We start from the raw sequence: 24,603 nt of genomic DNA, 5'->3' as shown, positions 1-24,603 counted from the left end.
TTTTCATTTTCTGTTTTCTTTTTTTGTTTTTATTTTCTGAAAATTATTTTCATTTTCAAAAGATTAGAATTCTGAAAATATGTTTGGTTTGACTTCTTATTTTCTGCTTTCAAGAAATAAAAACACTGAAAATGCGTTTTCAAAAGGAAATGCATTTTTAGATTTGCTTAACATTACATTCCTTGTCACCGTGTTTCTATTTTAACCAAAATGAGGTTTCTGATTTCAACTGAAAACGAGATTTTATTGTTTCCAATTTTTGGTTCGTTTAGGAAAATATTTTTACTGAAAATGTTTTCAAAAATTTAACCAAACGCATTTTCATCATCATTTTCTATTTCCAGTGAAAATGAAAACAGAAAACAACCAAACCAAACATTTCTTTATTGTTTCACCTCTTTTTCTCTGAACGAGTCAATGTTTGTGTTTTTTTTTTTCCTTTGGTATGTTAATACTTGACTTTGAGCCTTTTTCTTTTAATTTTCAGTCTTCATTTCAAGTGTTGTTTCTTCAATTTTAGGAGGTTGTGTGTGAGTTACTAATGCCAATGGTAAAAAGTAAAAACAATAGAGCTATATATGAGTTGAAATACTATCATGGCAGGACAAAAAATACTATCACTATATATTATAATAAGGTTTCCCTAAAGCATACCCGAAGATTTATGTATCTACCAATGAGTGTATTGATCGGCGGATATGAGAATTTTAATTTAAACAATGATATTCGAGTTAAGCCTACAAAAAACAGTTGCATTAAAACTTTGTATGGAGAATAAGGTTGATAAATGAATCCATTTATTCATTACTAGTATGCAACCCGTGCACATGCACGAGTTGTTTGGTAAGCGTTTTCTACATGTTCATGAACACCAAAATGATAAAGCTGATTAACAGGGAAATGAAAATTAACAGCAAAATGTTAACAGCAAGATAGCATGAATAAACATTAACATTGTTTGTTGGAACTGAAGGCAGTCTAGTGTGCATACTCACGGGTCATTTGTTAACTGATTTCGTATACATTTTTTTCATTTGCAACATAGACATAAAATGAAACATAGTGCTAAAGCATAATAAAGCTAAATATTGATAAAAAAAATAATTATTGAAACAACAAAATTAACAAAACATTGTCCGTAAAATAATAGGAAAAAAATTAGCCAAATTTTTTCATGTAAATAAAAAAATATATACATAATCTGTTCATAACAACATTCAAAAAATAAATTTACATAAAAGATCTACAACAATAACCTAAAGATAACTATGATTATGTTAGAAAAATCAAGAAATAAATGATACCATCAGCTCCTCAAATTGTAGAAGGTACCAAACTCGAATTGCCTTTATGTAATTTCTTAGAATACGCACACTATGTTTCTCTATTCTGTAGAAATGCATTGTAGTTGTAGAATTTCAATTGTGTGTAGGTGGTGATAACAAAGAAAATAAAAAAAAGGGCTTAGAAGATTAAAAAGGTACTCCCTTGACTTGATTCCATTGCCCGTTTCTTAAAAGAGTAGTCCAATATTTTACTTTTTTTTATTGACAATTGATATTCAAGCAAAGTCTGAGTAATTTGAACAATCCAGATATGGTCTCGGGTATGCATGTCAAATTAACATAATAACAACAACAACAGCAACAACAATAATAATAATAATAACAATAAGTCTTAAGTAACAACAATAACAACAATAATAATAATAACAATAAGTCTTCAGTAATTTGAAGAACTGCTCCAGAGGCTTCTTGAAATGGATCACCTCACAAATGAAAATCTACTTCATTTAAGAACTGCTCCAGAGGCTTCCTGAAATGAATCACCTCACAAATTCTCATATTACAATTTAAGTTCATGATTTAAGTGATGCTTCTTGAATTCAAGTAGCAACAGGAAAATTTAAGTGAAAAGAAAAAAAAGTTGGGACTGAAGAATGAGAGAAAAAATAGAAAGGCCTCTGATTGATTAAATACCTGTCTCCATAAGTCAATACCTGCCTTACTATATCTTCTGATGCAATCATATGCAAAAGCAATGAGTTTTGAAACACATGACGTACTATGTGAAATCAAACCAACCCAATTCCCCTTTCTACATGTTGTTGTTATTATTATTATTATTATTATTATTATTATTATTATTATTATTATTCAAGTCAAGTAACCATGACTATGCTAGGGTGTTGTCTACGATATTCCCGTGATTCAAATTTGCCACCATGAGCAGGTGAAGGCAACCACAAAATTTGAAGAAGTGGTCCTCTTATTTTTAACTTCAATTTTATTTTATTTTAATTACACTCGTTGCGTATTAATTTACAATTGTTTTTTTTTTGGGATTCGGCAAAATATATCATAATATAGAAGGAAGCAAAGACGCAAGAGGGACACATTATTTTTAATTCAGGTGCGAAGAGAAGAGTAAATGAAAAAAATTAGATATCATTCAAATTAAAGAAATTAGATATCATTCAAACTACCAGTGAGAGTTAGAAAGAGCATACTCTGGACTCTAAATTCATTAGAACTGCAGACTTCGTGGATACCTTGGCTCGGTCAAGTTGTACCTGTGTAACTGCCATTGCAGGAAACCTATATTTAATTTGACACATATCAGGATACACAACAAGAGACAAAAAGCAACGCAGATCAAACCTTGTCCTAGTGATGCACTTGTTATTAATTCTCTGGCTGCTAAATCCACAGCTTTTGCCACAAAATCAGAGCCCTATATTGATGCATAAGAAAAAGCACTCAATTTTGATATATAAAGCAGTAACTACTATTGTCAAAATTAGTTCTTAGTTTCCTCAGTATCTGTCCATTTCTTCCCTTTTCATGTATTATTTAAAAGTTTTTTTTTATTTGCCTTTGGCTTACTATTTTTCCTATATTATTTATTTACTCATCAAGCTTTATGATGGTACTAATTTTCTGCCCCAATTTACTCATTACTTTCCTTTGTTCATTTGTATACATATGTTATATGTTATGTTATTGAAAGCAGATGTACATTTGATATGCTTTTTCAATTGAGAATTATCATGATGAATTTATAACAGGTTGATATACTTATGCTACTAAATCAGGATCGGATGGAATGGTCTTTTCTTATAGGACTTCTAGTATAGTAAATAATTTGACCACCAAATGAAAAATATAAGATTGGTTGAGTAATTAAATATTAAAAAAATACAGTTCAATTTTTTCTACTAATAAAATTAACAAACTAATCATTAATATTTAACTACAAAAAAATTCACCTCAATCTCCTTATGCATAAACGCACTGCCATATTTTCCATTCATTCAGTTGTACATGTTTCGATGCCTAGCTAGTAGCTAGACAAATCAAGATCTTCTTTCTGGATATACATTGGCTTCGATCTCAGTATAAGTTTGCTTCTTCCAAAGCTAGCTACTCTCTCTTTCCCTCTCTCTCGCACTCAGAAATCAACGGTGGTCCATTAGGATCTAATGTACCGTAAAGAACAATGATGTATCCATTTGCGTCTACTTCTGGGCGTTTAGTGGCACATAAATGAGCTATCTCATTTATTATCCATAGTGTATATATCCGATTTCTTTCTCTTGCCAAATTTAGTTTGTTACTTGCTCTTATCTAGCGATAGATGAAAGGGGTCTTAGTTATATATTCACATCTTAAACTACTAACTATCGATCCAGCTCACACAAAGTGTTAAAATTGATTGAGAAATTAATATGATATAATGTACCTGATATGCTGAGGATGATGACCCGAAAATAAAGTCTTGCGGGAAACTGCTCCGGTTGAGATAAGAAATGCCATGAATGGCAAGAAATTGCTCCATCTCTCAATTCAAGGGCCTCATAAATCCCTTTAAATTAAACAAAATATAAATACAGTTAAAATCGAGCAAGACGGCAGCATACATGAAAACATCTCATGGTAGATTCGACAAACACACTACCATAGTGTTACAGAGTTAAAAATATTAGTAAGCAAATAAATAGGACTTGAAGACGTTAGAGATTGTTGTTGTACTTGTGCGTGTCTCCATATTTGAATACAGCAGTAAGAGGTTGGATTAGATAGAATAGAACAAACCTCAACAATTCGAAGTTCATTGAGAAGAGAGTCTGAAGGAATGGTAATTGTCTGGGTGATATGAGAGCGTTGAAATTGCGAAGGTAAAAAAAATTTAGAAAATCATAGAGATTGTTGAAGTTTCAGAGGAGTAGCAAGTACTGACATAGTTGTCAATAAGCTTCTCGAGTTGAAACTGCAGGTGTAATTCTTCATAGCAGGGTGACTGATTTCCATTTCATAGTCTCGATGAAAAAGATTGGCCTCAAAGAATCCATTTTGATCTGTGGTTCCTGATAATTTGCATAACCTCCTTTCAGAAAGGAGCCTGTCCACAGCATATAAGAGAGAATCAAATTTTGTACATAAAGAATTATGAAGATTGAAGAACAATAGGTAGTACCTCAAAATAGAGCTCAGCGGGTCCTGATTCATCCACTGTGAGACCACCCTTAAGCATAGACCAACAATTAGACTCAGCAAAACTGGCACCAGCAAATTTAATCTTGTAGTTGTTTTCACAACTGCTGTTACAGGAACGTTGCTTCCCTCACTCACTTGTATCCAAGCTGCATAATTTCAACCCAAGCATAACCATGAATGAAGAATAATGCATTTCGGTTATTGATATTTCATTTACAATAATAATGACCTTATAAATGGGAAAAACTATATGCACGATTTATAATATTTTAGTACAAATTTTACCGGATAAAATATAATGCTTATCCTTTTCAAGGTAAATCTTCTGGGAGACACAATCACGTGCTTGATTTCTGCTATGGGCTACCACATATTTGTTGCCTAATGATTCTCTATATTCTATTCTTGCCTCCCCAAATGCAGTTCACCCTTGAAGTCCATTATTCAGTTCTGGTTTTTGGATAATTCCTCCATTGTATAGAGGCTTCTGTGGGTGTGCCAAACACTGAGATTGAAAACATCTAACACCCACGATTAGAATGAAATTTTCAGTAACATATATAGTAAAAACAAATGTCACAGGAACAAAGTTTAGAGTAGGGTTTTCAATCAACAAAAAGAAAGTACACAAATTAATCAATATTGAATAAATTAGAGTGTATATATAATGTCATTATTGATAATGTAATGCCACTTCCACAACTGGCAATTTTGTTCTCATGCTTCCAACCAATAATACAACATGCATTCAACTATAAAATTTAGTAACTTCATTAATAATTTATGTAATTTTTTGAAGTGAAATATATTGATGTAATTAATTCATTAAAATCTTATGAGTATAATTTAATTCAATCTTTGTCCATTTGCTTAAATAAGATTCAGTACTAAAATAAACCTTCAAATCAGGCTTGATGGGCATGCAAGGCACACTGCGTGAATTTGGGTTTCGGGGATCTTTCGCTGCGTGATATTCTCAAACACTTGGTGAGCATGCTGCAAAGGGATTACTCATTGCTTTGTAAGAGTAGCACGACCCTGAACCATCTGCTCTCACACACAAATAGATAACAAAAAGAAAGCAATACATTAGAACCCCATTCAAGTCAAGGGCAAAAAAAAATAAAATTAAAGCCTTCACAAACAACAAAATAATATCAAATCATATATATTGTCAAGCAACTCTCTTGCCCTCTTCATCTCCACTCACACTCTCTATGTATCTTGTTTGTGTTTCTTTTTGGATTTGTTTCGCATGCATGAATCTCCTTGTCACTTGATTCTGAAGATCTTATAGAAATCTTTGATCTGTTGGACAGCGTCAACTGTTATCAATTTCTAAAAATAATCAGAATTTTAGGATTGAGATAATGAACTTTGGGATAAAACAAAATTTCAATAGACAAACACATAATAAATAAGGAACAAAATTATTTAAAATCACTTTGACATATATTTTTTTTAACGAAAACTAAACTAATTATATATGGTACCACTAAAGAAAAAGATGGAGCTCACACCTTGCTTGGATTGAAGTTACAGAGAATCTCCAATAGTTTGAAGAGCCTATACAAAAAACATGCATGTAATTAGATTTCAGATTCAAGAAATTGAAAATCACACTCATATATATTGTTATAAATTGCGTGAACAGCTTTAACAGGAGAAGAATCTCATGACTCAACCACAAAAAAAAAAAGAGAGGGGAAATTATTACTTAGGGATCATTTCCTGCGATACCAAAATAATCTGCAACAGGCTTTCAAGGAAAAAATAACAACGAAGCATCCAAAAAAACCACAAAAAATCAAACAAAAAAAACATAAACACAGTTTTAATAAAATCAAAATAGAAGAACCTCTATCTTCTTCTTAACTTCTCCCACAACTTCTTTGCCAAAGCCGTCATTGTTACGGTAACCTGTTCCAAAAATAAAACCACAAAAAATCATACCAATCAAAGAAAAAGAACCCAAACCAAAATCGCAAAAAATAGAATGAAGATGGAAGCCCTCAACAACTCTAAAACTCAACCAAAAACAAAAGAAAAAAGTGGAACTGAAAAAGACACCAAAATGAAGAAGAAAGAATGGAAACAGAGGAAACAAGTTGGTGGGGAAATGACACAAATGAAGGAAGCAGGTTTGAAGTTGGTAGGGAAATGATCGGAAACGCTGGAGAAGAAGCCACGTGCATCACCAACAGAATAGTCAAAGCTAAACACTCAACGCGGCATAAAACGTGACACAAAACCAAGGCAAAGCTGAAGGGGCATAAAATGACCAAAAAACCAATAAAATGGACAAGTGTCAACAGTTGAAGCACGGACACAATAGTAATTTTCCTGGGGTTCTCTTTTATAATATAGAATATAGATTCATCTATAATAAATCCATTCAATTCATCCATTATAAAAATAAAATGGATGAATCAAAATCCATACATTTAATTTTATAAATAGTTAATGATCCATACATTAATTTTCAAAGTCCAATAGATCCTCTAGTCAATACTTAATGAATCAAAATTGATCCAACTGAATAATAAACGAATTTATGGACAATACTCAATAAACGTTGATTGAGGGCGAGCCCTGGTGCAGCGGTAAAGTTGTGCCTTGGTGACTTGTTGGTCATGGGTTCGAATCCGGAAACAGCCTCTTTGCATATGCAAGGGTAAGGCTGCGTACAACATCCCTCCCCCATACCTTCGCATAGCGAAGAGCCTCCGGGCAATGGGGTACGAAGTTTTTTATCGTTGCCCGAGACTATTTTTTGGCAAATATCAGCTCGAGTTTTTTAGCCAACATCATCTAAGACTATTTTCTAACTAGTATTTTTTCGATTGACTTTGGTCAATGCTACTTTTTGGCCGATCTCATTCAAAAAAAATTTGGTCAACGTCGACTGATGCTATTTTTTGGCCAACTTTGGGTTGGACTAGTTTTTAGCAGATTTCTTCCATAGTTTTTTTTTGGCTAATGTTGGTTGATGATGTTTTTTTTATCAACATTGATTGGGGATATTTTTAATCGACGTCAACTAGGGTTTTATTTCAGTCAATGTTGCCGATACCATTTTTTGCTGACACGATTAGGGCTTTGTTCAACATTGGTCATGACTATTTTTTTGTTGACATTGACTAGGGATTTTGGTCAACATCCATCATGACTAATTTTTTTGCTGACATCATGTAGGATTTTTGGTCAACATCGATCACGACTATTTTTTTTATTGACATCGACTAGGTTTTTTTGGCTGACATTGGTTAGGGTTTTTTTAGACGATGTCAATTGGCGATATTTTTTGGTCGACATAAAAAATTTCACTCACCGACATCGTTCAAAAAATCCTAACCGACAAAAAAATAATCCATTTCCAACATTGACAAAAAATTAGCCAACATCAGCCAAAACAATAGTGATGACCGATGTCGGCCAACAAACATCATCGGTTGACGTCAGCCAAAAAATAGTCTCAGCTAATATCGATATAAAAACCTAGTCGATGTTAGCAAAACAAAGTTATGGTTGGTGTCGGCCAAAAAAATCTAGTAGATGTCGGCCAAAAAAACCCTAATCCACGTTGATCAAAAAATAGTCATGACCGACGTCGACCAAAAAAATCCTAGCCGATGTCGACCAAAAAACATCACCGACCAACATTAACTAAGAAAATCATAATCAACCTTGAACAAAAAAATATTCCTAACCGATATCGGCCGAAAAAAACTTAGTCGATGTTGACAAAAAAAATCATCAGTTAACGTTGACTGAAAAATAATCTCAGTTGATGTTGATAAAAAAAATTATCATCGATCAAGGTTAGTTGAAAACAAACTTAGTCGACTTTTGTTGGGATTATTATTATTTTAGAAATTATTATGAATTTTTTAAAATATATTATTTTTAAACTAAAAATAATTAAGTTTTAATTTTGTGTATGAATATATTGGATGGAATTCTTGTGTGAATGGATTAGATTGATTTTTGTTATCAAATGGATTGGATTTCATCGGATCAATTAAATAATTTTTAATAAATTAAAATGAATTAATAGATTATTTTGATATGATTCATTAGAATACAAATTATGATTATGATCTTATCCATCCATTTGCCACCCCTAAAAGAACTTTGTTGCCTTGTAACATATTTGGTTGGGTCATGTGGCTCCCCTTCACGGTAAGCTCCACCCTGCTGGTTTCAAACTAATCAAGGGTTTAGCACGGACAAATCAACTTAAGATCAACATATTAAAAGAATAGCAAGGCTACTTTAATTTACCATTGAAGCAAAGCTAGTTTCCATAGTTCCACAAATGTCCCAAACAGATTAAGCTTCACCAAAGGAAACCCCCCTACGCTTTCAGTGTGAACCCATGAACTTCTTATCACTTCAACCATTATATTAATGGTATGTATTTTATTCTGAAGTTACTGTCAGAATCTTATTGCTTAGTAATACTCTGATTTGTTAGTGGTATGGTAGGTATATGATGTTAATTATTTTTCTTGTATAAGATTATATTAGTTGTTCTAAATTATAATGGTACTACTGTCATTAGTTTTCAAAGCAATGGTGCAAGAAACTAATTAACGGCCTTGCCTGATCCATTTATGTAAATCACCTGTTATTATTTTATTCTTTTGAAAGGAAAAAGATATTATTAAAATTGGCATGTTTGAACACTTTGTCCAAAAGGTACCTATAAATCTGAATACAAAAACAGATGTTTGCCCCCTATACAATGTTTACAGCACGCAACAGTCCAACACAACCCAAAGCACCCTAAACTACATTAACAGAATGTAAGCTATATTTGCTCCCCACCCAGCCAATACGTGGTGTTAGAATTAATGTCTCATCTAAGAGGTATGTGACTTGTGACTTATGTAGGTATTAATAAATAAATAATTAATAATTAAGGATTAAGTTGTAATTGAGTTAAATAAGAAAAATTTCTAAAAGTAACTTTAGTAGTAGTTGTAAAAGGGGATTAATACCTATTAACGTTAAATAAAGTGTTATCTAATATTTGACCATCACAAATATAAAGAGATAAAAAAAACAGTCAAGAGAGTAAAATCTTATTTTTCTCCTTTTCCAAAAAATCAAAGTATAATGGAGAGAGGCCTCATTACGGAGAAATATACTTATTGTTTATTTATTATGTGTGAGAATCATATATTTCAAGATTATGTTAATTTCTTATAATTATTAATTTAAGAAACCCTTAAAAGTTTTACATGATACAAAGATAACATATAATGTTGTAGACCTTGCAGTTGCACACAAAGTTTGCACCCCCAGTTATAAGATTAATTTGGTATAATTGAGAAATGGGATTTAATAGCGTGATCTTTGTTGTCGTTTTTTATTTTTTATTTTTTAAATGTGCTTCTAAAACATGCTCTCCCCAACAAAAGAAGAAAGAGGTGCCAAAAAATTAATCACATGGCCCCAAAATTAAAACAAATAAACAACAATTACTTTTGAAATGCACGATCAAGAACAACAACAAAAATAATGCAAATAAGCTACCCAAAACAGAGACTTCATACTTCAGTATCAAAACGTAAACAGAGCCATGACCCTCACGTCATAATAACAAGCCAACTAGACAAGCCCCTTCTATAACTTTTTATTTTATTTTTTACGTATGACAATTTGTTGTTTGCTACCGCTAGTGTGAAAGAAACAAATAATTTGTTGTATACCATTCAATTCTATGGAGTTGTTTCAGGATAGAAGGTGAACATGAGCAAGATCAAGATATATATATCTTTTAGCCAAAAATGTGCCACAAAATAGTAGAAACATGATCTGTCAATGGAAGGAAAGAGTATCATTAGGAATAGGCATAAAAGTGGTGTTATTGTAGACCATTGCTTAATCAACATCGATTTATGTTATGAGTTGATTCAAGATGTCAAAGAACCAGATGATTTTTTCAAGAAACACTAACCATATTGCAGTCAATTATGCTAAAAAGGATAGAAAGAAAAGGCAGAAAATCAAATTAATAAGAAAGTGATACACATATCGATCATTAATAGTAAATAGTAGATGACATTGAATGAGGAATATTGTCATGATCACCTTTCCAATACTTTTGGATTCAGATGAAGCCACCTGCAGCATTTTCTAGTATTGATTGATTTTCTAAATGGCCAGTTCTATTTCGTCGTTATGCTAGTAGAAATAACAAATTATGGTAGTAGAAAGTTTAAAAATAAAAGATTCATTATTTTAAAAGAAAATCATCTTATTATACATGTTTTAATCTTTTTTTTTCTCTTCATTATATAATGTTATTATACAATTTTAGTTAGCAAATACAATGTTTCGTGAAGAAAAAACATCCAATAATACGATAATTTCAAAGGCACATATATAAATAATATGATTTCACTTCTACAAATCTAACAAACAAAAAAAACTGAGCGTAAAGTACAATGTTTCCAAACAACAAATCATCAGTTGATTTTCTTGTCCATGTTCTTCACGAGCTGCTTCATCTGAAACCTCCAAAACAAGAAATAAGCCAACCCAATTCCAACCATAACATACAACCAAACATTCTCCCCCTCACTCTCCTTCGGCGACTTCACCTCCTCTATCATAAAACTCTCCCTCTCCGAATTCCCCAAAATGCCCTCCATCACACGCCCGTGCAGCACGTACGCCCTGTCCCTCTCCCCCACTACAACCGAAGTGGGAAACCCCTCCTCGTCAAGGTCAATCTTGTCAAACACCGCACCCTGGGCCCACCCATCATTACTCTTCACAAACCACAATTTGCTAAAGGACACCACCAAAACGACGCCGTCTCCCCTCAAGGCAACTCCGTCAGCGCCCATTAGATCCTCGTTGAGAAGCACTTGTCTCACAGTCCCATCGTCCTTATCGATTTTAAACATCTTTCCCGTATTGGATTGCACCACCAATAGATAGCCCTTGTTGTTGTAAACGATGCCGTTTAGGCCGCAGAAGCTATACACTGTGTCGCGTACCACGGGGTGTACGGTGAACTTCGGGGAATTTGATAAAATCGAAGCTTCTCCGTTGAGATTAACCTTCCAGATGTAGTTTCCTACAGAATTGGTGACGTAGGCGTTGCCGTTGAAGTCTGCAGCGACGTCGTTCGCGGTGGCGCGTTTGTCATCGCCGGCGGCGGAGGGGAGGGGGGAGAGGAAGAGGCGGCGGCGGGAGCGGAGGTCGTAGGCGGCGAGCGCGTTGAACGGAGGGAGGGGCTCCGTGGCGTGGATCGCCACGAGGACGCGGTTGTTGCGGGAGTCCACGGCGAGGCCAAGGAAGGTGACGTTTTCCGGGAGGGAGGGGTCGGAGATTAGGGTTTCGACCACGCCGGCGTCGGAGACGGCGGAGATCGTGCGGTGGCGGAGGGATCCGACCAGGAAGTGCTGCGCTGTCGGGTCCCACGCCAGGCCCTCCGGGAAGAGGTTCGGGGACCGGAAATTGATGACGTGGTGGTTGCTAGCGAGGACCGTGGAAATTCCGACGGCGAAGAAAAGGAAGAGAAGGGTGGTGGCCGCGGCGGCGCCGACCGGGTAATTGGTAAAGGGGGGTTTGGATGAGAGTGTTGGCATTGTTACGTTTCGGTGCTGTTTGATTACGAGCTTAATAGGTTATAACTTAGAAGTATATTTATAAACGATTTTTTTTTTGATACCGTGGAAAAGAAACAACAAAACTACTCACATTGTTTAGTATCAACATAATTTTCAGTTGTGAACGATTATCTTCATTTTCTTGTCTAATAAGTTGCTTTAGGTCTCGAGGATTTCTTGTCAAACGGGTTGAACTTCTAGGATTTTATTTTTTAAGTATGAAGTATTTATTAGTTTTATAGAAAATTAATTTTTATTGAAAATTTTGTTTAGTTTGCATTTGCGTTTGGATAAATGGTAATAAAATTAATTTTGTAAAAATGATTATGGTTAAAATTGATTTTGAAGTATTTGGCTATTTTTGGAAAACAAATATTAAAAAAAGTGATTTTCAAGATAATATTGATTGAGTTTTTTTAAACTTGTTTTTAAAAACAAACATTTTTTAATAAAATGAGTAATTTTATGTTTTTTTTACTTGTGTTGTTCAAATTGTTTTTATTTAATAAATATTTTTTTATTTTAAGAAGTAAAACATATTTTTGCTTCTTAAAAAAGTATTTTTTTATATAAAAAGTGCCTATTTTAAAATTATTTCTTTTAATTGTTGGAATCTTATTAGTCACATGCCATTATTAAGCCTTTCTAATTTATGATACGTTAATTTACTCATGTGATGTGATTGTGTGACACTTAATGAACATCTAGAGTATAAGTAACTTTTATGTTAGTGGACCTACTTGATCTGTAAGTGACTTATGGATCAAGTTAATCCGTACGTGTCCCATAACAATTGTCGGATCAAGTTGATCCGTAAATTTATTACGGATCAAGTTGATCCGTAAATCTATTACGGATCAAGTTGATCCGTAGGTTGATAAAATCCTATTACGGATCTGTAAGAGTAATTTTTTTAAAAAAAAATTATGGTTTTTTAATTAAGTTTCCTTTTTTAAATTATTAATTTGTTTGTATGGTCATTTTTTTATTTGAGTTAGTTAGATGGACGAAGATCAGTGGATGTATGAAAGTATAATGTCTGAAGAAGCGGATATGGATTATCAAAATGATGAAGCATGTGGTGCGAATGAAGCACATGTTGATTGTTCCGATGCGTTCAATACTTCTCAGGTTATAATGTTCATGTTTGTGAGTGATTTAATAAAATGAATACTGGTAGAAAACTTAAATTATGTGGATTGCTTTGTAGGTGTTTGATAGCCGAGAGGATGTTTTGCGGTGGGCTCGATCCGTTGCTCATGAAACGGATTTGTGGTGGTGATTATAAGGTCGAACACAAACACAAGTAGTAGAGGAATGACTTTGTTTGAGTTAATTGGCTGTGAAAGGAGTGACGAGTATAGGCGTAGGAAAAAAGAATTTATTAGAAGAGACATTAGGACTAGGAAATGTGGGTGTCCCTTCAAGCTTCGTTGCAAGCCAGTGGTTAGAGGAGAAGGCTGGATGGTGAAGTTGATTTGTGGAGTGCATAATCATGAATTGACCAACTCATTAGTTGGACATCCATATGCGGAACGATTGACTAAAGCTGAAAAAACAGTTATTGCTGATATGACGAAGTCTATGATGAAGCCAAGAAACATTCTACTAACTCTGAAGGAACACAATGCTAATAGTTGCACGACCATTAAACAAATATACAATGCAAGAAGTGCATTCCGTTCTTCCATAAGAGGAATCGATATTGAAATGCAACATCTGATGAAGCTTCTTGAACGTGATCAGTATATTCATTGGCACAGAATAAAGGATGAAGACGTGGTTCGTGATATCTTTTGGTGTCACCCTGATGCAGTGAAGTTAGTCAACACATGTAATTTGGTATTTTTGATAGACAACACCTACAAAACAAACCGGTACAGACTCTCACTGCTTGATTTTGTTGGGGTGACACTGACTGGGATGACATTCTCCGCCGATTTTGCATATGTGGAGTGTGAACGCGCTAATAATGTGGTCTGGGCTTTACAACGCTTCCGAGGCCTTTTTTTAAAGCGTGATGCCTTCCCTAGAGTTATTGTCACTGACAGAGACCAAACATTGATGAATGTAGTGAAGACTGTATTCCCTGATTGTACAAATTTGATGTGCAACTTTCACATAAACAAGAATGTGAAGGCCAAATGTAAATCACTAATTAGGCAAAAAAATGCTTGAGATTATGTCATGGGTTGTAGGGGATGCCTGATTGTCCTTCAGAACAACAGTTTGATGAATGCCTAAAGAAGTTCGAAATGGCTTGCTCACCTTGGCCAATGTTTGTTGACTATGTCAAGGAAACATGGATAATACCACATAAGAAAAAATTTGTTTCCGCCTGGACTAATAAGGTGATGCACTTAGGAAGTACAACAACAAACAGGTATGAAATTGTTCAACTATTTCTATTAACGTTGATGAATTGATGAAATTGTATTATTGTATATGTTTATTGTTATTTGTGTATTTGAAATGTAGGGTTGAATCTGCTCACTCGTCTTTAAAAAGATTGTTACAAAATAGCCTTAGAGACTTATGCAGTGTGTGGAATGCCATGAACAACATGATTACATTGCAGCACACGGAGATTAAAGCATCATTTGAAACAAGTACACATGTCGTTGGACATGTCTTCAAAAAAACCTTATACATGAGGCTTCTTGGAATGGTTTCAAGGTATGCTTTAAATTAGATGGCAAATGAATTAGAGCGCGTTGACTATGCTGGCAAGAATCCTTCAAGTTGTGGTTGTGTGGTGAGAACCACGCTTGGTCTTCCTTGTGCTTGTGAACTATCCAAATATGTTGGTGGTTGCATCCCACTGGATTCAATCCATATGTTTTGGAGGAGACTAAGTTTTTCAAACCAAGGGTTATCTGAGTCCGAAGTGAGCATCAAGGCAGAAATAGAAACAATATCCAAAAGATTCGAAGAACTTGATGTTTGTGACAAGTTTACTCTGAAGACTAAACTTTGGGAAATTGCATACCTTGATCAGAATTCGATGTGTGCTCCTCCAGCAAAGGTTAACACAAAGGGGGCACCGAAGAAACCTATGAGCAGGAACCCAAGGTCAACATAGCGCGATCCATCTTACTGGGAGTATGTAGATGCCTTTGAATCTATGCAAAATAGCAATTCGTCGGTGAGGCGTACTGCATCATCCTCTGAGCAATTGAATCGAAGAATGATGATGCTCATGTTGGATCAGTTTTAGCCATTTATGCATGACTTCATTGATAAGATTATTGATGTCAAAGTTGATGGTAACTGTGGATATCGGTCGGTTACCGATTTATCAGGTATGGGTGAAGACTCTTGGTCGGTGGTCCGCTACCATCTTCTTAAAGAACTTGGGAAATTCTCAGAAGACTATACCCGACTCTTTGGTGGCATGGAGAGATTTGAGGAATTAAGGAAGTCACTACATGTTGATGGGTTAACCAAGGTATGTAACTTATGTTTTTCCTTTTTAATACTTAACTTTACAATTAAGTTTGACGTGTATATTTGTTTCATTTAGGTGATCACGGATAAGTGGATGGATATAACGGACATGGGACATGTCATTGCATCAAGATATAATGTAATCGTTGTATCCTTGTCTAAACAACAAAGCATGACATTCTTTCCTCTTAGAAGTCAACCGCTGTCAAATTTTTCATTGCATCGTATAATTTGAATCGGTCATGTATATGACAATCATTTTGTTGAGGTACATTGTAGATATGAATTGTTTTTTTATATTTATGCAATTAGTTTTGTAGGATTGAGTTAACACTTTTTTTCACATGTACAACAGATTTATTTAAAAGAACATTGTCCTTTACCACCTGTAGCATTGTTATGGTCTAGTAATTGTCATCCTACGGCGAAGCAGTGGCCAACTCCATATATTAGTAGAATGCAACATTACAAGAGCTTTGTGATGTTCAATAGAGACTATCTTGACATAAATGACGATTGAACATGTAATTTATAATGACTGATCATTTTGAATTGGATTTTCACATTACATTTATGTGTCTTTGTATATTTGTTACGTCCACAACAAAATTATTACTTAATTCTAAAAAAACATGTATGATATATCGTTGTCTGAGTTGACAATACATTGTAAAAAAACATGTATGATAAATTGTTGTCTGAGTTAACATAAAGCACGTGACAGGACCTTGCACAACATGACTACACATGCATATCTGATGCAAGATAAAGCGTGTCACATCATTGGTGTAGTTGACAACACATACAGAAAGTATGTGCACGCGTATTTTTAATTTTTAAAAAATGCAACACTGATATTAAAACTCATCTATATATATGACACTGCCTAACATTGTAAAAAACCACAAGTTTCAGTCGTAACCCAACTCTTACAAAAAACTATGGCATTCTTGGGAGAGACAAGCAGTCAGACAATTGTGAACTCCACATTAGGTTTTATTTTTCCAAATGGATCCATTGTTCACAACGACAGTGATGTTTGTTTTCAAGCTTCCACTCCATTTCCCATTCAAGTACCTAACGGTTGTGATTTTCAAATGTTAAAAACCAGAATACACAATACCCTTAAGCTAACCGACAAATAATTTTTGGATGAAATTTACTATCGACAACCTTTCACATATGCAGGTAATCAATTTCGGTTTCAATGTATGCAACTGAAAAATGATGTTGATGTTTACACAATGTTAATGTGTAATCAATTTTCATTTGTTGGTTCGATTGAGTTATTATGTACCATTGCTAGAACACCAGATGATATTTTAAACTTACTTCAAGCCACTATGACCCCTATTCATGATGCCCTGCTATATTACAATGGGAGGTGGAACATGTCACGCCAAAATGAGTTTGTTGGTTACTCGTTCATAGGAAAAAATCCCAAAAAGATTGACATTCCTTCCGGATGTACCATGGATGAATTGAAGGATTTGATCAAGCAAGTTGCGCCTTATGGGATTCCCCCTTATGGTATTCATGAAATACAAACAGTAAGATGATTATTTTTTCGAAAACCAAATCACCATGAGTATTCAGAAAAAAATATCAAATTCGAAATAATTGAACTCAAAACCAACGATGACGTGATGAAGGTGTTAATTGAGTCTAACTACTGGAAAAAGATTGGGCCAATAGAAATTTTAGCTGTTTTCAATAAACCTGTAATGGAAATGGAAGACAAGTTGTCCTTGTCGCAAAATTAGCATGAGTTAGTTGTAGTATTTGATGCAAATTTAATTTCGTTCAACTATGTTGAAGTTAATGTAATGTTTGAATTCATGTATCGCATAATCGTTCTTTTTTTGTTTTTCTGAAAATGGAAGACGACTTGTCGTTCTCTGTTAAATTTTATTTCTACTACTTTTACTTTTTTGTCGGTGTTGCAAATTTATTTTAAATATAAAAAAACAACTACAACAAACAAAAAATAACAATTAATTATAAAGATTACAATTAGACAAATTATTTAAACTTGAGTAGTTCATTTTTTTTAAAAAACTACTATAAAATTAAAATTTAATTCAAATATATTTTGTCATAAATTAAAAATAATTTAATGATTAAAAATATTTAACAAAGTATATTTAACTCTGATGCAAAATATGGAAATCAAGAAAATAAATAAATTATATGAGTCAATTATTAATTTAATATAATGTATAATGCTTCAACTATTGAACGCATTCAAAATGACTCTTCTACTTTCATACATTTTTCTTCTATATAATATAATATTAACCCTTTCATTTTGTTTAACCATGCTATAGGGTCATTCACTTAACATTTTAAAAATAAATTTATACATACATATGATTTTGGGGAAAAAAAAGTGTTTTCAGTATATTTTGTTTATTCCTATATTATTCTATCAATGAATTTGATTTTTAAACTTTAAAATATGTGAATTTAGTCTTTCATTTCTAATATTTCATCATATTTTTAAAAAATTAAAGAATAAATTCATCAATGTAAAAGTAGAGCCGTAAGTAGAAACAGAGACTAAAACGCACAATTTTTCTATGGTTGGAAATAGATTAAATTCAATTTGAAAACATATTTGAAAATAAATTATATAGATTTTTTCTAATATAGAATAATTTTTTTTACATAATTAAAATTATATAAAACATATTTTTTTTAGAATTTATAATTTATAATAATATTATAGTATAATATTTTCCATATTTATTATTTTTGTTCATTAAACTTTGTAAAGATTGACCAAGGTCTTTGAACAACAAAAATGGAAATAAATAAAACTAACACTACTAATGAAATGGGTTCAAATACAAAATATGTATATACATCGAATTTCAATATAAAATGTGTAAATAAACTACGATTGATCCGTGCGTCGCCCTTGTTGAGACCTAACATATACTAGCTGGTCTTGTGTGACACTCCTGGCAATCCTGAGGCATTCTTTGATCACCTCATGTGTCGATGTGCCTGGCGTGACCACCCCTAAGTTGAGATGGCGCTCCAACCTCTCCGCAATCGCATTGCAAGCTTGTTATTAAATACAAAACAAACAAATTATTATGAAAAAATTGACGTTAATGACGTAAATTATTAGTAACACTTACCACTGCATGTCTCAACTAGTCGACATCAGACCTTGCAGATGTCGACGGTGCTGCTGCCTCCGTGACCGGACGGATATCTGTGTCTGGATCCTGAGGGGCAACTCTGGGCTGCGTAGCATGACCATCTGCCCGAGGATCTGATGGCTGGCCCGGTGTCATGAATGGATGCGAAATGCGGAAGAATCAGTCCATGTAGTCGCTGGCACACTGCCCTGGCACAACGCAGATGTCACCTGCTACAGCCATATGGTCCGAATAGTGCATCCACCTGTTGTGTATATCATCAGACGGCACCCATGAATCGGCAGGTGGAGCAGGAATGGTCTGAGTGTATCAAACTGCCGCATGACCCTCTTTGGTCGGTAATATAGAACAATGGGCCCCCAGCGCAACATATCGAAATAACATGAAATCATATGGAAGTCCCGGACCGGTCGGTGCTTCCCATATGGGATCCAACAGACATCCGAAATCCGAAGTCGGTCCAGGCGCTCCCTGTATGTCGATGTACGTATGCTCTTCACGGTCTTCTTCGTAGCAAACTAGCAATCCACCTACAGGCACGCGGTGAATCCTCATCATAGTCCAGATCAACAGTGGACTCCGCGACTGAGGGAAAGTGCTCGTATATCCAGCATACAGAGGTAACATGAAAATCATAAAAATTAATAATGAAAGTCTACAAAAATTTCAAGTTAAACATTGTTGAACCTCAACGAACCAAAAACATGTTTGTTACCTGCAACAGCGTGATGTAACCACCAAGCTATCGGCTGGTGTTGATAGAAGCATCATTTAGGTGGTCGTACATATGCACCAGTGCAGGTACTCCCCAGGCGTACCTCCTAGTCTAACTGAGGTCATGAAGTGCCTCCAAAAATACAACATGAATATGGGTTGCACTCTTGTTAGCGAAAAGAGTGCAACCCAGAAGATGAAGAAGAAATGTGCAAGCCGCAGCTGTCCAATGTCCTGCCCGGCATCGGCGTTCATAGATATCACATACCCATTGCAGGCGTACGTATGGTCCACGATACTGCCTTGTCTCAGCCCTGGCAGCCTCTGAAGTGACCATCAATAACTCCATCAGCATCTATACAACATCATCCACGTGCACAGGCTGAAAGGCATGCAAGTTGCCAACCACGGGCAGATACAGAAGAGACGCGACATCGTCCAGCATGATCGTCACCTCTCCCACAGGGAGATGGAAAATAGAAGTCTCTCGGTGCCACCGCTCGACAAACGAAGACAAAAGTCCCCGATCACCAGTGTTTATCGAACACGCGATCAGAGGACTTAGTCCTGTCCCAACAACTAGCCCCTCAATGACAGGGACAAGCCTACCTAAATTATGCACCTTTCTCCCATGAAAGGATAACTTCAACTCAGGACGCTCCTGAATTAAATTATAAAGGAACACACAATTCGTTAACATCATCTTTTAAAGAAAAAACAATTTCAATGATAAAGTATAATTAACAACTAACTAAAATTCAATATTATAAATACCTCTCCAGTCCATACGCTGCTTGCAACGTGATTCGTATACTCGGTCAGCACGGATGGGTCACTCGGACCACCCGGAAATCCCTCAGGCTCATCCTCAACAGCCTGTGCGCTTGCGTCTGCCCCAGTGTCCTGTACGTCACCTTTTGCCATCGGCTCATTCGCATATACGTCAGCCGCAACCGAAGCTCCGTCAGCCTCTATCGCAGGGACCACTGGCTCATCGTCCGCAGCAGTGACAGGTACTCGTTGCCTGCTTGCAGATACGGTAGGCCGTCGACGCTGCGGAGGATCATCGAAATCATCATGATCTCCTCTGCCCACACCTCTGCCAGTAACGTGACCTAAGGCACAACCTAATCCTCTAGTCCTAACCATGATCTGCAAATGTCTATCGCAAATTCCATCACTGATTTCATTCACTCAAATTTCATTGGTCTAACGAAAATTTCATTGACTCAAAGTCATGCAAGTTGTCAGGATATTATTGATTGTAGGGCTGTCATTCAGTCAATTATTTAGGTGTAACACTTATTATGGAGCAATCAATGACATAATTGATTTAGACTATTATGGTGACTTAAGGTTTTTTATGCTTACGTGTCATTGGTTTAAGGGTGAACAAGACAAATATTGTGCAACCATCAATATGCATAGTTTGGCAAGGAAAATTTAATATTGAGCAATCATTATCACTTGGACAAATGTCGAGGCCAAGGCTTAAAGTTGTGAAGTCGAGACCAACAATTGTTTATAAACACCTTTATTTTGTAACCCTCTAATGCGCCTATTAAGGACAAAATTGTGAAGCTTAGAATAATGCCAAACAAACAATACCTCATATGCGATTACCTAGTGGTATGGTGAATTAAAGGTCACAATAATTAAGAAATTAAATTTAGCTCATTTATGTATTTGAAAAGTTTAGTTTAAATGTGTATTTTTTAGAAATTTTAGAAAATTAGAAATCTATCAAACCCAATGTTAATATATTTAACGAAAAGCTACTCATGTTGATAATACGTAATATATATGTTTCAAGTGAAAGCTCCTAAAATCGTAATTTACAATGGAAATTATTTAAAAGTTGTTTGGAAGGGTGATAGAAGTAGGCTTCCAGCATAGCAGCGTAGGCCCGCTTCGGTCGCATTCGATGGAGAGGGCGAAAGAGGAAGATAAAGACTAGATCATATGATTTCTCTTGAACTAGACCTTGTGTATATCTGGCATTAGTTGAAGTTAGCTCAAGCCTTTGAGTGGAAGCCTTTTATAGGGATGATTTGGTGGGAGAAACCGCTAAGAACACATGACTAATCAGGTAAGCTCTCACTTCTGAGAAGGTAATGATGTCGGCTATCTATGTTTTGCCAACTATTGAGATGACATATCTAGGAGGATATAGGCCTAAGATACATTTATAACAGTAGTCCCCCTAGACCGGTATTGTTGTGGGAACAATGTCGATTTCCTTAGTTTGTGAGTACTTTGTCCTAATTCTTTGACTCTAGTGACACTCCTTAGTTTCTGGAGTGCCATTGGATGTGTAGGTTAAAAATGTAGTGTGCATTGTGGTTATGGGAGTGTTGCCATATTTTTGCATTGAATCTATAGGTTATGTCACGTTTTGTTGTCATTCATGGTCATGAATGATTCACGGCTAATACTTTAGAGCATGCTTTGATGAAGGGAATAGTTAGGAAAGGGAACATAATGGAACACATATGCAACCATTAACTCCACTTATAAGGTGGTTTTTCAACCATTAACCCTCAAAATTGAATGATAACAATTAAAACCAAAACAAATAAAATGTAGTATGCATAGTAAACTTTAATTCAAACCAAAAAAGCCCCAACAGGTTCCAAGATTATAATATACAACATCACAGTTACCAATGCTCTTGCTAAATTGACAAAGCAAATTGTGACAACAATCTAATAAGAATGATCCAAATTAGAGGTATTATTTAATCTTCTACCAAAGTAATACTCAATTTTGGAAAAAGAAAGTTTATAATATATAAAGTACTTACAATTTAGAGCTCAAATAAACACCTTAGCTCCTTCATTTAATATTCAACATTGATAGCGTAGAAGTGCAAAGAAAGGGAAGATAGCATGAAACAAAAAGAGCAGAGTTACCTGAGAATTCGTGTAACTAACACCTTGTGAGAAAGAAAGAACCTTGATGAGTAAGATGCTAATTTTAGAACAAAAAGACACCAAATTCAAATGTTATTGTATTGTACACATAATCCCCCAAATTTCAAACTATTATAAACTTAATCAACTAATCCTAATTTCCAAAAATGTCACTATTTATCAAATATTTGCCAATTTTAAAAACTAAAATTGAAGCTTACGGATCAAGTTGATCTGTAAGAAGCTTAAACACCTTACGGATCAAGTTGATCCATAAGCTTCTTACGGATCAACTTGATTCGTAAGCTTCTTTACTGCAAATTACTACTTACGGATCACCTATAAGCCTATACGGATCAACTACGAACGTCGGCAAAGGAAGAGAAAACACTGCTTACCTCGACAATGCCAACGCACGGAGGGAGAACACCACCCTCAATTTTCCTGGGCTACTCAACACCAACGGAGGCACGGTCGCAGAATAGGGACTCCCGGTGCGAAGGAAGAAGACGACGATCAACGAAGAACAAACGCGACACGGAGGATGACGATGCTGGGTCAAGCTTTTTTGAGACGAGGGTGACATGAGGAGCAAGAACGCGGGTGAGGTGAGGTTAGGGGTGAGGAAGAAGAAGAAAAAAATGGTGGGATGGAGGAAGAAGAAGGCCAACGTGGGAGGGAGGGAATGAGAGAGACTGAAGCCTTTTTTTTTAAATAAAATTAAGCCAGGGGTACAAATGTCTTTTTGCATGAACTGCTAGGTGCACCGGCAAAAATGCTAGGTGCACCTAGCAACACTCTGCCTTGATGTAGATACGATCCTGTTGAAAAAATTCAGTTGTTTTATGTGTTCAAAGCTAATTTTTAAAGTTAACTATTTTATAAAAGATATTAAGTTATTTTAAGTATTTTATTACTATTTATGGACAAGTTTAAGCACATGTGTCATCATCACTTTGATCCTTGATTGGAAACATCATTTCACATTGGGTTCAATGAATTTTTACATGAGATAATGAAGAGAAGTTGAGACTACATTGGAAGTATTTCAGACTTTCACATCTTTTTCACAAATTAGATGAAATCTTTCCTTAATCTATGCTTCTGATTTTTGTTTTCATTGAGTAAGTTTCTCAATGGTGTGCATGTAGTGGGTTTCTACATGTAGGATTTAGTTCTAGATAGGTTTTCAAGAGTTAGGCATTTGTAATGTGCATTTTCTTGTGAGTTTGGTTGTAGCTCAAAAGGTTATAGTGGAAAGATCCTAGTGAATTGTTATGAATCAAATGGATGTAGATTTCCTATAAATCAAATCAATATAAATTGTGTACGCATCTTTTTCTCTAACCTTTGAACTCCTGTATTGCTTCTTGCATAAGTTTCTTAACAATAGAGTATTGATAATTATTATGTATCACTGCGTAAGTGATTAATCGAGTTTAAGAAATCAAAGGGTATTTGCAACACACCTAATAACTCTTGAATCAACATGATTAAAGAAAGCTATTTCCGAAATGTTTTCATGTGGGTCTAAAAATGATTTGGAACCAATTCACCTTCCCCTCTTGGTTTATGATTCAATGTGCCATTATTTTTAACAACTGGTGATCAAATCTTTATTTGATAGTCATTCAAATGGTTTTTGAAAGAAAATCTTATAATGGCTGGAAATCATCAAACCTTTACGGAAGGTACTTCTATAAATCGATCTCCTCTTTTTGAATGAGGTATTTTCCTGTGTAATTAAATAAATCCTAATGATAAAATAGAGTTTCTTTCTCTAAAAAGAGAATTTAAATCACAACAAAATATCACAGGCAAATAATTGCAAGCAACAAATTTCAGACTTTTAATCATCAAGAAATAAATTAACATTGATTTTTTTTTTATAATTAAATCATAGTTCAAAGTCAATTTAATCATAGACAAATACTCAGAAAAGAATAAATAAACACACTCATTGAGTTGTAGTTTTCAAGGTGTTACATTACATGCCTTGGAACCCAATTTTATTTTCTAGAAATGTCTTTTAGAATAACATACCAATTTTGGAAATGTATTTCTGAAACTATATGATAGTTTTGGAAATACATTTCCGGAATAGATATATGTTATTTTGGAAAGACTTTTCCTATATTAGAAAATAAATGTGTATCTTACTCCCCTATATTTGTTAGTCTTATTTTCATCTTATCATTAGAAATGTTTAAACCCTTTATAAAATCATATTTTCATC

At 34.7% G+C, this 24,603-nt stretch overlaps 2 protein-coding genes and 1 long non-coding RNA gene across 3 annotated transcripts; all 3 read right to left on the bottom strand.

Moving 5' to 3' along the window:
• Positions 1–2,330: 2,330 nt before the first annotated feature.
• On the bottom strand, positions 2,331–4,694 carry LOC114425466. The gene is made up of 5 exons (XR_003669228.1): positions 4,477–4,694; positions 4,095–4,401; positions 3,742–3,864; positions 2,661–2,733; positions 2,331–2,580 (listed from the first exon to the last, which is right to left on the bottom strand). It is a non-coding gene; the product is annotated as an uncharacterized LOC114425466 (long non-coding RNA).
• A 6,119-nt stretch (positions 4,695–10,813) lies between these two features.
• On the bottom strand, positions 10,814–12,182 carry LOC114368648. The gene has a single exon (XM_028325863.1). It carries the CDS (start codon positions 12,101–12,103, stop codon positions 10,973–10,975), a length of 1,131 nt encoding a protein of 376 aa, XP_028181664.1. The 5' UTR covers positions 12,104–12,182; the 3' UTR covers positions 10,814–10,972.
• Positions 12,183–19,810: 7,628 nt separating this feature from the next.
• LOC114368289 lies at positions 19,811–20,604 on the bottom strand. Its single transcript, XM_028325605.1, has 2 exons — positions 20,230–20,604; positions 19,811–20,116 (listed from the first exon to the last, which is right to left on the bottom strand). The coding sequence occupies exons 1-2, from the start codon at positions 20,602–20,604 to the stop codon at positions 19,811–19,813; spliced, it is 681 nt and encodes a 226-aa protein (XP_028181406.1).
• Positions 20,605–24,603: the final 3,999 nt, after the last annotated feature.

Source organism: Glycine soja, chromosome 9 (genome assembly GCF_004193775.1).
Source record: "Glycine soja cultivar W05 chromosome 9, ASM419377v2, whole genome shotgun sequence".
NCBI classification, from domain to species: Eukaryota; Viridiplantae; Streptophyta; class Magnoliopsida; order Fabales; family Fabaceae; genus Glycine; species Glycine soja.
Note: the sequence above shows the minus strand (reverse complement) of the source record. Positions and strands in the feature narration are given on the sequence as shown.

Coding starts and splice junctions, on each gene's coding strand:
- LOC114368648 (XM_028325863.1), bottom strand. CDS start 12,103: ATGCCAACACTCTCATCCAAACCCCCCTTTACCAATTACCCGGTCGGC.
- LOC114368289 (XM_028325605.1), bottom strand. CDS start 20,604: ATGGTTAGGACTAGAGGATTAGGTTGTGCCTTAGGTCACGTTACTGGC. Junction 20,117..20,229: donor GCAGCGTATGGACTGGAGAG/GTATTTATAATA, acceptor AATTTAATTCAG/GAGCGTCCTGAGTTGAAGTT.